The sequence below is a fragment of the Anthonomus grandis genome, chromosome 18, assembly GCF_022605725.1.
Source record: "Anthonomus grandis grandis chromosome 18, icAntGran1.3, whole genome shotgun sequence".
NCBI lineage: Eukaryota > Metazoa > Arthropoda > Insecta > Coleoptera > Curculionidae > Anthonomus > Anthonomus grandis.
The window spans coordinates 10,151,466-10,168,977 of NC_065563.1; the positions used below are offsets into that span (position 1 = coordinate 10,151,466).

At 30.7% G+C, this 17,512-nt stretch overlaps 1 protein-coding gene, 1 long non-coding RNA gene and 1 other non-coding gene across 4 annotated transcripts in view; 2 read left to right on the forward strand and 1 right to left on the reverse strand.

Annotated features, from left to right (window-relative positions):
* Positions 1–17,512, reverse strand: part of LOC126747001 (roundabout homolog 2-like) — a 456,442-nt gene that overhangs the window by 128,571 nt on the left and 310,359 nt on the right. For both annotated transcript variants that reach the window (XR_007664063.1, XM_050455468.1), the window contains exon 2: positions 10,262–10,582. Coding sequence is in view for 1 of the 2 variants with exons in the window: in XM_050455468.1 (XP_050311425.1) it covers positions 10,262–10,582 (321 nt within the window). In the remaining variant the exon portion in view is untranslated. The remainder of the gene's footprint in view (positions 1–10,261; positions 10,583–17,512) is intronic.
* The window catches only part of LOC126747007 (uncharacterized), a 71,633-nt gene that overhangs the window by 43,975 nt on the left and 10,146 nt on the right, over positions 1–17,512 (forward strand). The gene's annotated exons all lie outside the window — the stretch shown is intronic.
* On the forward strand, positions 1,064–1,155 carry Trnay-gua (transfer RNA tyrosine (anticodon GUA)). Its single transcript is given in 2 exon segments — positions 1,064–1,100; positions 1,120–1,155. It is a non-coding gene; the product is annotated as a tRNA-Tyr (tRNA).

Below are 17,512 nucleotides of genomic sequence, written 5' to 3' on the forward strand. Positions count from 1 at the left end.
TTCTTCCTTTCCAAACAGCTTGGATGTAAAAAAAATATATAAACCATAAGTCTAGTAGTGGTATGCAAACAATCATATCCAACAGATTTAACTCACTTCTACTCAATTGAAAGGAAATGCCCCCAATAGTCACAGGGTTAAAGAGCGAAATAGTGGAAAGATGTATCTCCATCTCAGTACGGGGCATCACAAATGTAATTAAAGTACGTATGTATATGATTATTAAAATAGTGTGCCAACTTGGGCGCAAGTAAAACCTGAATAGAGCATAATATACAAATAGGCGAATTTGTATGATAATATCTTCATAGCATAACTTTTTATTTTTTTTTATTCATTGACTTGTTTTATTATTAATTAATGCCGCCTTAAAAATTCAAAAATAACGAATTTTAATTTTAATAATTAACCGAAAACGGGAAGTTTTCTGCTCCCTTTGACCCTCCCGTCTTCCTTCGGTGATAAATATCGTTAATTAGGCGTTTTCAATTCCCGTCACGATTTTGTTTTTCATCATTTGGGGAAAACACGAGGGCGAAAAAGGGAAACCTTAAGGAAAACGCCCGAAGGGATGAAACGAATACGAAAAGAATTAAAATTAATGTCCGTTAATGGGAGAGTTTTTGCAGTCTGACGCATCACAAATGATATTTTTTACTTAAAAAAATATTTTTAGAATTGTAGAAGTAGTGGGCCAACTTGGGCGCAAATAAAACTTCAATAGAGCATATATAAATTGGCCTACTTTGACACAAACATTACGACGATAGTTTAAAAAACCCTCCATGCCTCACTTGTTAGGGCGATGGACTATAGTTAGAAATGGTAATGTCGACATCAATAGCTCCCAGGATCAAATCCTGCTAAATTTAATATATTTTTTTTAATTAACCATTTTTGATTATTAAAACAACCTTAAAAATCATTATATTTAACTATAACATTTAATCAAAAACGGAATTATTAAAATGTTATGCCAACTAAGGTGCCAATAAAAACAGAATAGAGCATATACTAAAAGGCTTACTATAGCAAATAAATGCTATAGCAAACAAACGATATACCTTCGATAGCTCAGTTGGTAGAGCGGTGGACTGTAGTGGGACTTGTAATGCGGACATCCATAGGTCGCTGGTTCAAATCCGGCTCGAAGGAAATTTTTTTTCTTTTTTTTTTTTTTTTAACTAATTTAATAAATGAATTTATTTTATTCATTAATACACACTTTATTTTATTACTTGCTCCAAAATGCTTTTGGTTTTTGCACTCTCTTTGACCCTTCCGTCTTCGTTTAATGTTCACTCACTAACAAAATAGGCTAATAAAATGATAAATACACTTAAAAAAAACAAATGACAAATCAATGTTTTCCAGTAAAAACTCGCCTATGGATCCATTAAACTTCCATAAAAACAATTTTCGTGTCGTTAGTTGGCAGTTAACGACGCTTACTCGGAACGTTGTAATAATAAAGCGCGAGTGGACACTTTGAAGCTGAATTTTAATCGAAAAATAATTACAGAGCGCGCATAACATCATGGAAATTCTATTCCATTACATCGAAAGCAAATCACCCGCAAAATCTATTATTTATCTAATAGGGGGGAGGGTGGACAAATCCATTTTTATGTCATGCACGAAACGTGGAAAAGCAGCGACATCTCGTTTCTAAATTACTCTCTGGGAACTGTATTTTCCTTCCTTGCAAAAACTCCCTTTTAATCCAGATAAAACCGAATTAGTCTCTTCTTTGTGACTCACGAGTCCCTCCCCTCCCTGCCTCCTTTAAGCAGGATTTTCGTGTCTTAATTGCGATTTTAATTTTGACTTGAGTTGACAGGTGACAGGAGGGATTATCCGTCAGCTGACAGCTGATCACCCTCTACCCCGGAAATCTGAGCGTATAAAAAAGTGAAACTCTTTTATTGGCATTCCGGGGGAGGTTTCATGGATTTAAAAAAAGGGAAACTTTCCAGGCAATTAATCGATGGTGAAACCATTAGGAGAAACTCGAGATTTTAATAGCACGGGGTTGCTAACCCTTTTTTTTAGGGAGGGAAGGAAGTTTGTGTAGTACAGAGTATCTCTTCCCATTTTATTTAGTAATTAGTGATGGTGTGGCTTTTCTTGATGTTTAAATTAAAACGTCTGGAAATTGGAATGTAAAGGAGCAAAATCACTAATGGTGATCAAATAGGGATATAATTCAACCTATGAACGAGGGAGAACGTTACAAATGTCTAGGATATCAAGAAGCTAAATTGCTCCAAGACAAACAAGGCAAAACGAGGAGCAAGGATCAGTACCTCCAACAAGTATAATTGTTTCTAAAAACAAAGTTAAACGTAGGGAATCTTATTACAGTAATTACTTACGATGTGCCTGTCCCAACTTCTTAAGTGGACCAGCACCGAGCATGAGGAACTAGTCGCACCATGATGACCAAGCCCTAGATACACCACCCTAGAGCCTCAACTACACGAACAACTTTACCTAGAACAGAAGATGGACGACCATTGACTGATCTAAAATATCTCAATTCTCGGCACCTAATGAAATTTAGAGAACAGAAGGGCGCAACATCACGCATGCTTACAGGATCACTCTAATAAGTGACGTAGACCGCTCTCAATCTCTCCAATAGTAAACATAACTTGAAAATGTCTTCTGACTCCGAGAAGAAGTATCAATTTACTATGAATCTCACTACAACGATTTTAACCAGCCACAAATAGAAAAAGAAGTATGCAACAAGTAGCTGAAGAATAGAATAGGATACCTTGCAACAGAAGGATTCGTAATGGCCATACAAAATCAAGTCGTAAATACACGAAACTACACTAAGTTTATTATTAAAGACAACTGCAGAAAATGCAACGAAAGATCTTTCAACTTGATTATTAACCAATGGAGCATTGTTTAAACCAGTTAGTAGATATTTTTCAGAAGTTTCAAAGATGTGGTTTTTAGCTTAATTAAAAGTTAGTTGGCAGTTTAAGGCTTGCTGGATTGAGTGACAAGTATAAACGCTATTGAGCACGCAGATATTGACTGACGTAATTGCAGATTTCATAAAGCCAACGTTGCTGGTCAAGGGATCGTCAGCTGGAGGGTTTGCTAGTTTTATGTTCGTTAGAGGGACCAGTAATGGTGCAGTTAATAATAAGGATCTTTACATGTTTCAAATGTACAATGCAGGGCCATTCTATGAACAAGTGTCTAGAAAATAAGAGGGAAAATGAGAATTCATCCCAGGCCTTCAGTGCAGTTTTCCTGATAGGAAATTTTAACGACACAGATTGGCATTTTGACTCAGACTGCACAGTTGCTAAAAATCAGGATCATGCTGTAACCTTTTTAAATGTATGATTTTCTCTGTGTTTTTGTGTACCTTTGAGTCCTCTAAAAAAATACATTTTTTTTACTTCATTACTGCAAATTGTAACATTCCTCTATTGCTCCTAAACTTACCCAATGCAAGTACAAAAAATTCATTTATATATTAAATTTTTAATATAAGTTTAATTTATTTTAATATATGTCGTAATGTATTTTGTGTCTTAAAAATAGTTCTTGTATTTAATTTTCCATTTTTTTTGTGAATTTTGTTACAATATAAATCAATCATCTAAAGTAGTTATTTTTTGATCTATATCCAGCAAAAAAAATTAATTAACCTTACAAACTAACGAGAAATAATTCACAAATAATAAAATGACAGTTGACAGTTTAATTCGCTCCTGATCTAACCCCTCTAAACTTACTTAGTTTGCAATTTAAATTTATCTCTAAAAAAATCTTCAACCCTCTCCTTCAACCCTTAATTGAACTTAAACAGAGAGTTATCTTATTAAATCTAACCCTAAAACTTTTACTCCATAATGGAACTGGAAAATTAATAGAAAAAAAAAGAGAGAAAAGAGGGAAAATATTAAAAGTGGAAAACTCTCGGGTTTTTCCCGGTCCGCTGCCGGTGCGCGGCGCAACAAACTTTTCCTATTTGTTTTTATCGGGGGAAAACTTTACTTACCCCGAAATTACGCTAAAATTATAAACTCGCCGAGTTTTTCTTGTTGTTGTTTCTAGTTTTTCTTATAACGAGTTTCTGTTTCGTCGATTAAATAAACAAATTCTCTGGTCGGGACGTTTAAATTACGAACGTTTTCTTTTTCCTGCGTGAAAACTTGTCGATTTTCCCCCCCACCAGCACCCCATTTCTGCCTATTAGGAAACTCACCAAAGTTTCACGGAATCAAGAAAAACTGTATGACCAGAAAGTTTTCCTCATATAGAAAAATCGGATGTGGTTTCTTTTATTTCCAAGCAGATGACTTCGTTATTAAATTAAATTCTTTAGTGTTTTGACGAATTTGTCATTAGTTACTTATTTTGTTGTATATTAAAAAAAATTAAACTTTTAATAAAAATGTAATATATAAATGAATTTTTTGTACTTGCATTGGATAAGTTTAGGAACAATAGAGAAATTTTACAATTTGCAGTAATAAAGTAAAATAAATATATATTTTTTCTTTTACCAAAATTATCTTGTCTTTTCCTTTTTTTATTTTACTGGATTTACTATTAAATTTATATTTTAATATTAGCAGGCATTAACAGAATCCAAGGAGTCCTAGGACGATTTCTGGAAATTTGTTTGAAAGGTCTTTTAGTTGCCTGGCGGTATTTATTAACTAACTAATGGACGTCTTGTTAATATTATTAATATTCTATTATTATTAAGAAACAATTTCTAAGTGACGAAAATTAAAGAAAAGTGCATTTATAATTTCACAAGAATATAAATGCATAAGCTACTTGTTTGGTTGACTTTGGTTTTAATAATATATGGATTCCTTTGCTGAAAAGAGAGGTAGAATAGGGCACTCAAAATTAGTTGATAATTGAAAATGTATTTTATTCATGTATTTTATTTTATCAGATTATAATAGGATCACACCCTTTTACTATTACAAAAAACAACCTTTGTATTCTCTATGCATTCTTTATGCAATAATATTGAGTTTAATTTAATATTTCATGTCGTGCGATTTTCGTCGGCAATGTTCGATTGAGGAAAATGTATCTTTTAGTTTTAAAATTAATTATTCAATTGTGTTTTTATGAATGGGTATGTAAACCCTGTAAGACCTTCTGAATATGAGGTAAAGCTTAAAATGGAAATTAATTTAGACCCCAATCACACTCCACTCTATTGTAAAACTAGAAGACTTCCCTTTTTTTTAAAAAATATTCTTTCAATTATGATTTCTGAACTGTTATCGAAGATCAAATTAGTCAGTTAAGATGTAAGAAGCATTTTACTTGCTTGGATCTTAAAAGTGCATTTTATCATATTGTAACACTATTGTAAACACCAAGGAATCAACTGGTTTCGGAATAACAGAAGTGGCACACCGCACGTCGTATCGAAGGTTGGCGAAAATCTTCCGGAACAGCGTTCTGCCGAGTATATAAGGAGCCGCATCGCCGATGAAGGATTATTATTGTCAGTTCAGTGAAGTAAAGGTTGCAATACTGGCGAGAAATTTAAATGGTTGTAAATAAATCAAGTAAAAATAAATTATTTTACTATTGAGGAGTCATCAATTAAGTAGACTTGTTTCGTAACCCCTTAAGATCAATACTAGTTTTAAAAATGCCTATTTGGTGTTAAGAATTCTCGTTCTACCTTCATGAGATATTTTCATACAGTTTTTAAAGGCTTCTTGGAGTCGAGTAAATAATATTTATCTATATTGATCACATTTGTATACCGGCAGTACATACTAAAAGAGGTTTTTTTTTGAAATGTTCAAGATTAATTAACTTTGAGGCTCTAAACATCTTAGGCAGTATTTTGCCAATTACGGTAAACCAATTAAAATAATTACTGATAGGGGATCAGGATTTGCTTTTAAAGTATTTTCAGATTTTGTTAATAATTATAACATAATCCATATCCTTATTGCAATGGAAGTGCAGGGTGCCAATAGCCAGGTTGAACGTTTTAACAGTTCCAGAATCGGCGAAATTGATTTGCAATAAATAATCTGCAGGCCTTATTAAAATAACGATTTGGTATTGCACAAGAATGTTGTTGAAAACATTCACGAAATTCGTGAAACGGCATCTAAAAATATTGAGGAAAATCGGAAATGTAACAAGCAATATTATGAAAAGAGATACAAAAAGGCTTGAAGTTATAAAGTAGGTGATTATGTTGTGATTTCTAATGTAGATCTGACTCCAGTGGTAAATAAAAAGTTGTTACTAAAATTCAAAAGGGCCTTATGAAATAAAGAAAATGCTTGTCCAATGATATGAATATTCTAGCAGAAACAAGTGGCTTTCAAATAACAAAGACTTTTTTAAAGGACATATCAATTTGTGGCTTAATTTTGATTACGGAAATGACGAAAATTAATGTAATGATTAAGATATAGATGATGGCAACCTTAATTATTTAATTATAATTTGTGCAATTTACGTAACAAGTATCAGCACTTTGTAGAATTTTTGTCTCTCTGTGTACACCATTATGAATCAGTTATGTGCTAGCCCTTTAAGTATAACTTAGCTATTTATGAAAAATGTTATGATTTTCTCTTATGATTATGTGTATTTATGTACTTATTTCGGCCTTATGTTATGGAAATTAAGTTTTGAGATTATGATTTCGTATTTATTGTTCAGTTTTGTCTTTTAGTTTGTTTCAGTTTATGGTAAAACAAGGACGTCCTAATTAGTCAGAATAGACGAGTTGTAGTATTTCGAATTTCCCGCCCATTATCTTGTGTATATAAAGAGATTGAGGTTCCGGTTTTTAAATCAAGGTGATGAAAAATAAAGTAAAGAAAAGTGAATCTTATTTTATTTAAATAAATTTGGAGGTTATAAATACAAAAATTATTATAATATTATTGGCTAAGTTTAAAGTTTTCTCACCGCTATAATGGCGGGTTCGGCAAGAAATATATAGTTCTATATAATTAAACGTTTTATAGTTATAAATTTGTGAATATTTAGAGTTTTCTTATTTAATATATCTTAACGTGGCTTTACTCGCAGTGCTTCCTTAAGAATTGAAAACAAAAACGCCGAAGGCATAATAGGTATTGCGCCTTCGATATAAAATTTATAATCAAAATAAAATTTGTACAGTTGCCCAGATAAGTTTTGCTTGCAATCATTTTCTTTCATATTAAAGGAGTGAATATTAAAAAAAAGGTAGAGAATTGATTTTAAAAAGTCACAGTAATTGGTAAATTACTACCCCGAATAAATTAAAAAATCATATAGTTACACCTTGATGAGTGTGTAAATTTTTAATTTCTTGATAAATTATATATTTTATGTCGACCATTTATGTTTGCACAAAAACTCCTTTTGCCTATATACAGGGTGTCCCATTATTAATGGTAAATATTTTAACAGCAGATTCCTCAAATTAAAAAAAAAACTTAATGTTAATCACCTTGTATCTTGGTTGTATTTCATTTTCGGACTAGGAAAATTTAATGTAACCTCATTATTTTTATGAGAGGAATCTGCTGTTAAAATATTTACCATTATTAATGGGACACCCTGTATATAATTATAGCCTGTCCTATTATTATATATAAATATCTTTCTCTTTCTCTTTCACTTTATTATAGAACAATAAAATTTAATCTGGCAAAACTTATCTGGACGACTGTAAATTCTTCATTTTCGTTTCTTATTCAAGATCTATGACGTCAATCGGACCACAGAGGCTTGTAGGACTTAAGTAGTACAAATTTTTATCGATAATATTTATTAAAAAATTTGACTTATTTTTAATTACTAACACGGGTGTTTCTTGAATAGCTAAAAATATTATTATTACATTAAAGTATTAAAAATATTTTTTATGACGCCTTCTGAAATGGCTACTAATTATATTGTTATAATAAACATAAATAAATGTTCGCTTATAAAACTTGTATTTTTTATACTAATATAATAAAAAATTGTGTATATGTTTCTTTCTTTAGAGAAAATGTATAATTATTTTAAGTTTTGAAAATTAATTATTAAAGATTTTTATAATGCATGTTCCGAACCACTGGTAAATGTAAATCAATTTCGAAATTTATTACAGAGAGAGCTCAACATTGAGCTTGAAATATTTTAATAACTAATTGCCTAAATATATTAAAAGATTTGCGAAGCCGTTAACCAGTTTAGGGTACACTTGGCTAATTAAAAAAAAATTGTGACACAATTAAATTAAAAAAAATTAAGTTAACCTTCTACATGTCTGGATTTAATACTTTAAGGAATTTTTTGGATTGTCCTTTTATCTTAGCAGGTTTCTCAAAATCCTAAAAATTCTTTTAACTCTTAAAAAATCATGTTTGATTAATTTTAAATCTTCATTTTACGCTCACTGAAAAGTTTCCAACTCTTAGACAATTTGTTTTCAATTTACTTTTTTTAATATTTCTTTAAATATTTAAAATTCATTGAAGGTATTAAACGTCTAAAAAGTGTTTGTTTAACATCTAACTAATGTTTGATTTAAGGTTTTTTGCCTAATTTTTCTAATTTCTAATTTTTTTTTCATTTTCCACGTGTTTCAAGTATTCCAAATCATTTTTCTTTTAATTTTAATGATTTAAAGTAAATTTCTGTTTTCAATTTTTAATTCCAGAAATTTTGAAACAAAGGAAAAATTTTGAAATTTTCCATATTCTCCGAACATTTTTACAATATTCCAGGCATTTGGAATAAAACATAATTTTATTTCTAGACCTTAGGGTCATTTTCCACGTGTTCCAAGTATTTTAAATTATTTATCTTTTAATTTTAATGTTTTAAAATATTTGTTTGTTTTTCAATTTCAGAATTTTTAGCATTTTCTAGGTTTATTGAGAATTTTTAAGATATTCCAGGCATTTGGAATAAATCCTGTTTTATTCCAGGACTTTGGATCAATTATCACGTCTTTAAAGTATTTTAATTAATTCTTTAAATTTTAATGTTTTAGGATAAGTCTTGTTTTTTTTCATTTTAATTTCAAAACTTTCCAGATTTTCTTGGTATTTTTATAATATCCAAGGCATTTGGAATAGAAACAAGTTTTATTTCAGGACTTTGTACTTTCGATTTTCCACGTCTTCCAGATATTTCAAAACAATTTTCTTTTAATTTTAACGCTTTCAAACAGATTTCGTTTTCAATTTTTAATTTCAGAAGTTTTTAAATTTCTGAAATAATTTTTAACAGCTTTCAGACCTTTTGACTATTTTTATATTATTCCAGGCATTTGTAATAAAATCATGTTTTACTCCAAGATTTTGAAATAATTTTTCCATGTCTTGCAGGTATTTGCAATATATAATATTGCAAGATATTGCTTTTATTTAATTTAACGCTAATGCGTATTTAAGATTTTTTTAAATTGAGAAAATTGGCATGTTTTTGGATTTTCTTAAAGTTTTCCAGGTTAATGGAGTAATTTTTTAATTATTTAATTTAAAATAAGGTTTTGTTTTATTTCAGGCTTTAAGAATCAGTTTTTCGATTTTCCAGATTGTCATTTTGTCTTGTCAGTTTATGCATGTCAGTTTTTTTTCAAAAATTCAGACTCATAAAAATAAAAAATATTACTCACGATACATCATTAAAAACGACATTTTGCAAAGATGCAAAAAATGCAAAAACTAAATATATATTTCCATTTGTCATATTGTCCATTTAACTTGAGACATCGCAATATCTCGAAAACTAAACATGTATCAAGAAAATGTTTTATGTGAAGTTTGAATGGTTTCCAGGGGGCCATAAAATGACGTAATTGGTTTGACCTTGAGTGGACGTCTTCAAGGTCAAATGAAGGTCAACTTTACTTTTTTGCATAGAAACCTCTATTTTTTTAATAGGATCTGATTAGGCGTTAAAAAATAAGTAGCTTTCATCTGACACTTTTCTGGATACATGTTTAGTTTTCGAGATATTGCAATATTGTATCAAGTAAAATGACATAATACCTAATAAAATAGGTAACGAGTCATTATTAATGTTTTTCTAGCCAGTTGTCATCACTGTTAATTTTTTCCCGGAAGTTGAACTTTCCTTTGATAGTTTTTGCTACTCTTCATCCCCCCTTCCCCCTTCTCCCAAATGGGACGTGGCTTTTCATATAAAATGATAACGACAAACCTAGACCATCAAAACTTTCTTCTGTCTTCAGACAATCAAACTTAACTTCCCCATTCGTCCCCTTATCTCTTACCTGCAACTGTAAGGGTGGCATTCCTACTCTTCACCTTCCCCAAGGCGTTGCTCGCCTCGCACCAATACACCCCCGCGTCCGACTCCTTCCTGCCCTGGCTCACCCTTAAAAAGAACAGATTTCCCGTGGGTAGGATCACGCGGTGGGAGCGAGAGTCCTGGCTGGTGGTCCTCAGTAGGACTCCGTCTTTGTACCAAGCGATGGTGGGTTCCGGTTCACCCTGCGCCTGGCAATTAAGGGTGGCCGGGTCGTGTCTCGCCACGGTGGTGTCTAACGGATGCTCAATGATCCTCGGGGGTTGCTGGGTGGTATGGTGATAACCTAAAAGGGAGAAAAATGCGTCATGTTAAATAAAATGTTCTTGATGCTGAATATAAATTTCGAGCCAAAGAAGTTTTGATTAATTAAGTTTTCCAGAAAGGCGTCATACTCCAGGCTTATGGATTATTCAAGTCGAAGTAAAAGTTTTTCCGGGGATTAAAAACTACGCCGGATGGTGATTGAGAAAAGGGTTAAAATGCGCCCTTAGGGTGAATCGAACTTTGAGGAATTACACTTTTAGAAGTCGTAAAACGGAAATAATAATATTATAAGCTTTAACACTTATTAAAGATGTAATACTTTGTCTATAACAGGTGTTGAAATTTAAAAAAATATATTTTATTTTTAGTGAATTTTTACCACATCTCTACGACCATTTAGGATTTTATTATGGACTATAACCCTTATTAAGGATGTTAAACCTTATTGATAAAGTTCTTCAATTATCGGGGTTTAATCGTTGACGTAAGACCAAGAATTTTCTATCCTAGTCCCGCGAATGTAAGAAAATTATGTTTAGCATAAGTAGGGGATAAAGCAAAGAGAGAAAGGTATAATTTTAAGATGATCTGGGACGTGTGTAAAAAATTAAATGAAATAAAAACCCAAAAAAGTGAAAATTTTTGGGTTTTTCTTAAGTTTTTCTTGTCCTGATTCTCTATCTCAGTCCCATAACTGATGGACGATCGCAGTAAAATTATGTTCATCATATAAAGGGAACATAAATGGATAAAAACAATATTAATTAACGCTGATTTATGACGTGTGGAAAAAATTAAATGAAGTTAGAAGCCCAAAAGGTGAGCTTTCTATTAATTTCTTTTTGTCCTGATGTCCGATCTCAGTCCAACCAAGGATGGACGATTGCAATAAAATTATGTTTATCGTATGTAAAGAATATAATTACGTAAGTACAATATTACTTTGCGCTGATTTAGGACGTATGGAAAAAATTAAACGAGGTGAAAACCCAAAAACTGAACTTTTTAATATTTTTTTTATGTTGTGATTCTTCACCTCAGTCTGACAAATGATAGAAGATCGGAATGAAATTATGTTCATCGTATGTAAGGAACATAATTACGTAAGTACAATATTACTTCCCGCTGATTTAGGACGTGTGGAAGAAATTAAACGAGGTAGAAACCCATAAATTGAACTTTTTATTAATTTTTTGTTAATCCTGATTCTCTATCTCAGTCCCACCACTGATGGATGATCGTAAAAAAATTATGTTTCTCTTAAGCATGGAACATAAACACATCAAGACAATATTATTTTTCTCTGGTTTAGGACGTGTGCAAAAAATTAAACGAGGTAGAAACCCAAAAATTGAACTTTTTCTTAATTTCCTTTTTTTATGATTTTCCATCTCAGTCCCACAAATGATGGACGATCGCAATGAAATTATGTTCATCGTATGTAAGGAACATAATTACATAAGTACAATTTTACTTCACGCTGATTTAGGACGTGTGGAAAAAATTAAAAGAGGTAGAAATCCAAAAATTGAACTTTTTATTATTTTTTGTTAATCCTGATTCTCTATCTCCGTCCCACCACTGATGGACGATCGTAACAAAATTATGTTTCTCGTAAGTATGGAATATAAATACATTAAGACAATATTATTTTACTCTGGTTTAGGACGTGTGGTAAAAATTAAATAACGTAAAAAAAGGGAACTTTTTAATAATTTTTTTTTGTTGTGATTCTCCATCTCAGTCCCACAAATGATAGACGATCGCAATGAAATTATGTACATCGTGTGTGAGGAACCTAATTACGTAAGTAAAATTTTACTTTGCGCTGATTTAGGACGTGTGGACAAAATTAAACGAGGTAGAATCCCAAAAATTGAACTTTTTATTAATTTTTGGTAATCCTGACTCTCTATCTCCGTCCCACCACTGTTGGACGATCGTAACAAAATTATGTTTCTCGTAAGTATGGAACATAAATACATGAAAACAATATTATTTTACTCGATTTTAGGACGTGTGGATAAAATTAAATGAGGTAGAAACCGAAAAAGTTAATATTTTATTTTTTTTTGCTGATTCTCCATTTCAGTCCCACAACTGATGAACGATCGCAATGAAATTATGTTCATCATATGTAAGGAACATAATTACATAAGTACAATTTTACTTCACGCTGATTTAGGACGTGTGGAAAAAATTAAAGGAGGTAGAAATCCAAAAATTGAACTTTTTATTAATTTTTGTTAATCCTGATTCTCTATCTCAGTCCCACCACTGATGGACGATCGTAACAAAATTATGTTTCTCGTAAGCACGGAACATAAATACATTAAGACAATATTATTTTACTTTGGTTTAGGACGTGTGGAAAAAATTAAATGAGATAGAAACAAAAAAAGTGAACTTTTTATTAATTTTTTTTTTGTGATTCTCCATCTCAGTCCCACAAATGATAGACGATCGCAATGAAATTATGTTCATCGTATGTAAGGAACATAATCATGTAAGTACAATTTTACTTTACACTGATTTAGGACGTGTCAAAAGAATTAAATAAGGTAGAAACCCAAAAATTGAACTTTTTATTAATGTTTTTTTTTTTAATCTTGATTCTCTATCTCCGTCACACCACTGATGGACGATCGTAACAAAATTATGTTTGTCGTAAGCATGGAACATAAATACATCAAGACAATATTATTTTACTCTGGTTTAGGACGTGTGAAAAAAATTAAACGAGGTAGAAACTTAAAAATTGAACTTTTTATTAATTTTCTTTTGTTATATGATTCTCCATCTCAGTTCCACAAATGATAGACGATCGCAATAAAATTATGTTCATCGTATGTAAGGAACATAATTACATAAGTACAATTTTACTTCACGCTGATTTAGGACGTGTGGAATAAATTAAAAGAGGTAGAAATCCAAAAATTGAACTTTTTATTATTTTTTGTTAATCCTGATTCTCTATCTCAGTCCCACCACTGATGGACGATCGTAACAAAATTATGTTTCTCGTAAGCATGGAACATAAATACATCAAGACAATATTATTTTACTCTGGTTTAGGACGTGTGGCAAAAATTAAATAACGTAAGAAACCCAAAAAGGGAACTTTTTAATAATTTTTTCTTGTTGTGATTCTCCATCTCAGTCCCACAAATGAAAGACGATCGCAATGAAATTATGTTCATCGTGTGTGAGGAACATAATTAGGTAAGTAAAATTTTACTTTACGATGATTTAGGACGTGTGCAAAAATTAAATGAGGTAGAAACCCAAAAATTGAACTTTTTATTAATTTTTGTTAATCCTGATTCTCTATCTCAGTCCTACCACTGATGGACGATCGTAACAAAATTATGTTTCTCGTAAGCATGGAACATAAATACATCAAGACAGTATTATTTTACTCTGGTTTAGGACGTGTGCAAAAAATTAAACGAGGTAGAAACCCAAAAATTGAACTTTTTCTTAATTTCCTTTTTTTATGATTCTCCATCTCAGTCCCACAAATGATAGACGATCGCAATGAAATTATGTTCATCGTGTGTGAGGAACATAATTACGTAAGTAAAATTTTACTTCACGCTGATTTAGGACGTGTGCAAAAAATTAAATGAGGTAGAAACCCAAAAATTGAACTTTTTATTATTATTTTTTTTAAATCCTGATTCTCTATCTCCGTCACACCACTGATGAACGATCGTAACAAAATTATGTTTCTCGTAAGTACGGAACATAAATACATAAAGACAATATTATTTTACTTTGGTTTAGGACGTGTGGAAAAAATTAAATGAGATAGAAACAAAAAAAGTAAACTTTTTATTAATTTTTTTTTGTGATTCTCCATCTCAGTCCCACAAATGATAGACGATCGCAATGAAATTATGTTCATCGTTTGTACAGAACATAATTACGTAAGTACAATTTTACTTTAGGACGTGTGGAAAAAATTAAACGAGGTAGAAACCTAATAATTGAACTTTTTATTAATTTTCTTTTGTTATGATTCTCCATCTCAGTCCCACAAATGATCGACGATCGCAATGAAATTATGTTCATCGTGTGCGAGGAACATAATTACATAAGTACAATATTACTTTACACTAATTCAGGACGTGTGGAAAAAATTAAATGAGGTAGAAACCCAAAAATTGAAGTTTTCTTTATTTTTTTAAATCCTGATTCTCTATCTCCGTCACACCACTGATAGACGATCGCAATGAAATTATGTTCATCGTATGTAAGGAACATAATTACATAAGTACAATTTTACTTCACGCTGATTTAGGACGTGTGGAAAAAATTAAAGTAGGTAGAAATCCAAAAAGTTAACTTTTTATTAATTTTTTTTTCCTGATTTTCTATCTCTGTCACACCACCGATGGACGATCGTAACAAAACTATGTTCCTCGCAAGTATGATACATAAATACATTAAGACAATATTATTTTACTCCGGTTTAGGACGTATGGAAAAAATTAAATAAAGTAAAAAACCCAAAAAGTAAACTTTTAATTATTTTCTTTGTTGTAATTCTCCATCTCAGTCCCACAAATGACAGATAATTGCAAAGAAATTATATTGATTGTATGTAAGGAACATAACTACGTAAGTACAATATTACTTTGCGCTAATTAAGAACGTGTGGAAAAAATTAAATGAGGTAGAAACCTAAAAATTGAAGTTTTCTTTATTTTTTTTAATCCTGATTCTCTATCTCCGTCACACCACTGATAGACGATCGCAATGAAATTATGTTCCTCGTAAGTATGGAACATAAATACATTAAGACAATATTATTTTACTCTGGTTTAGGACGTGTGGCAAAAATTAAATAAAGTAAAAAACCCAAAAAGTAAACTTTTAATAATTTTTTTTGTTGTGATTCTCCATCTCAGTCCCACAAATGATAGACGATCGCAATGAAATTATGTTCATTATATGTAAGGAACATAATTACATAAGTACAATATTATTTTACTTTGGTTTAGGACTTGTGGAAAAAATTAAACGAGGTAGAAACCTAAAAATTTAACTTTTTATTAATTTTTTTTTTTAAATCCTGATTTTCTATCTCCGTCACACCACTGATGGACGATCGTAACAAAATTATGTTCATCGTAAGTATGGAACATAAATAAATAAAGACAACATTATTTTACTCTGATTTAGGACGTGTGGAAAAAATTAAATGAGGTAGAAACACAGAAAAAAAACATTTTGTTGATTCTTTCCTGATTCTCCATTTCAGTCCTACAACTGATAAACGATCATAATAAAATATGTTTATTGTATGCAGAGAACATAATTATGTAAGTATAATATTACTTTACGCTGAGTTAGGACGTGTCGAAAAAATTAAATTAGATAGGAACCCAAAAAGTGAACTTTCTATCCTTTTTTTTAAATCTAATTCTCCGTCTCAGTTCCGCAAATATTGAACGGTTAAAATAAAATTATGTTTATTGTATTAAAAAAACATAGTTACATAAACACAATATTATTTCATGTTGATTTAGGGCGTGTTGAAAAAATTAAATGACGTAGAAACCCAAAAAGCGAACCTTTTATTAAGTTTTTCTTGCCTGATTCTCCATCTCAGTTCCACAAATGATAGACGATCGCAATGAAATTATGTTCTTCGTATTTAAGGAACATAACTACGTAATTACAATAATATTTCACGCTGATTTAAGGCATGTGAAAAAAAAAAAGAGATCAGTCCCACAAATAAACGATCGCAATAAAATCATGTTCATCGTATGCAGAGAATATAATTACGTAAGTATAATACTACTTTACGCTGATTTAGGACGTGTCGAAAAAATTAAATTAGATAAGAACACAAAAAGTGAATTTTCTATCCAATTTTTGTATATCTTATTCTCCATCTCAGTCCGGCAAATAAAGGATGAAAAACTGCAAAAATTACCCCATAACATTAACCAAATTTAGTTTGAATATCTCAATCGCTCTCAAAACAATACACAAATCGTCAGTTTGTAAAAAATAAATTACACTCTGTATCTCAAAAAACGCATCTACCTCAAACTCCTAGAAAATATTTTACAAATATGGATTTTTTTGTAAATGCTGATTTTTCAAAAATTTCCCTAAAAATGCATAAAAATTTTCATCTAAATAAAATGAGCCTAAATAAGACTATTTCTGTTCATTGCAGATATATTAACGATTGATTGAACAAAAAAACCGGCTCGAAGAACCAAATGTTTTTTACAAATATCTCCGTTGCTTTTGGAGATACAAGAGGCAAAAAATTCTAATTTTTTAAAATTAAATGCAGTTTTACGATACCCATTATAATTCTATCAAGAACATTCATACAATTAGTCCAGAAGTTCATGGAAAAAGTCAGTTGTTAACTTGAAAATTGAAAATCCTTTTATATTTTCCCCAAATTTCTTCTAAAATCATTGAAGTAAACAAACTATAATGAAATAAACCACGATTTCAACTGCCTAAAATCAAATTTAAAAATTCCATTAAATCCGTGGAAAGTGTATAAAACAAATGGCGTTAAATACCTGAAAAAAAATTAAAAATAATTTAAATTTAATAGTCATATCATTCGAGATTTCCAGGCACTCGAATCGAAGAGAATTTTCACCTACCTGGAAAAAAATTAATCCCATAGATGCACTTTTAACTGAATAATTAGCTCCTTGTCTTCCTCAAATTTTCAATTAATTTGACACAATAAAATTATGTTTATTGTATTAAAAGAACATAAGTTTAATATTACTTCATGTTGATTTTGGAAAAATTAAATGAGGTTAGAAGCCCAAAAGGTGAGCTTTCTATTAATTTCTTTTTGTCCTGATGTCCTATCTCAGTCCAACCAAGGATGGACGATTGCAATAAAATTATGTTTATCGTATGTAAAGAACATAATTACGTAAGTACAATATTACTT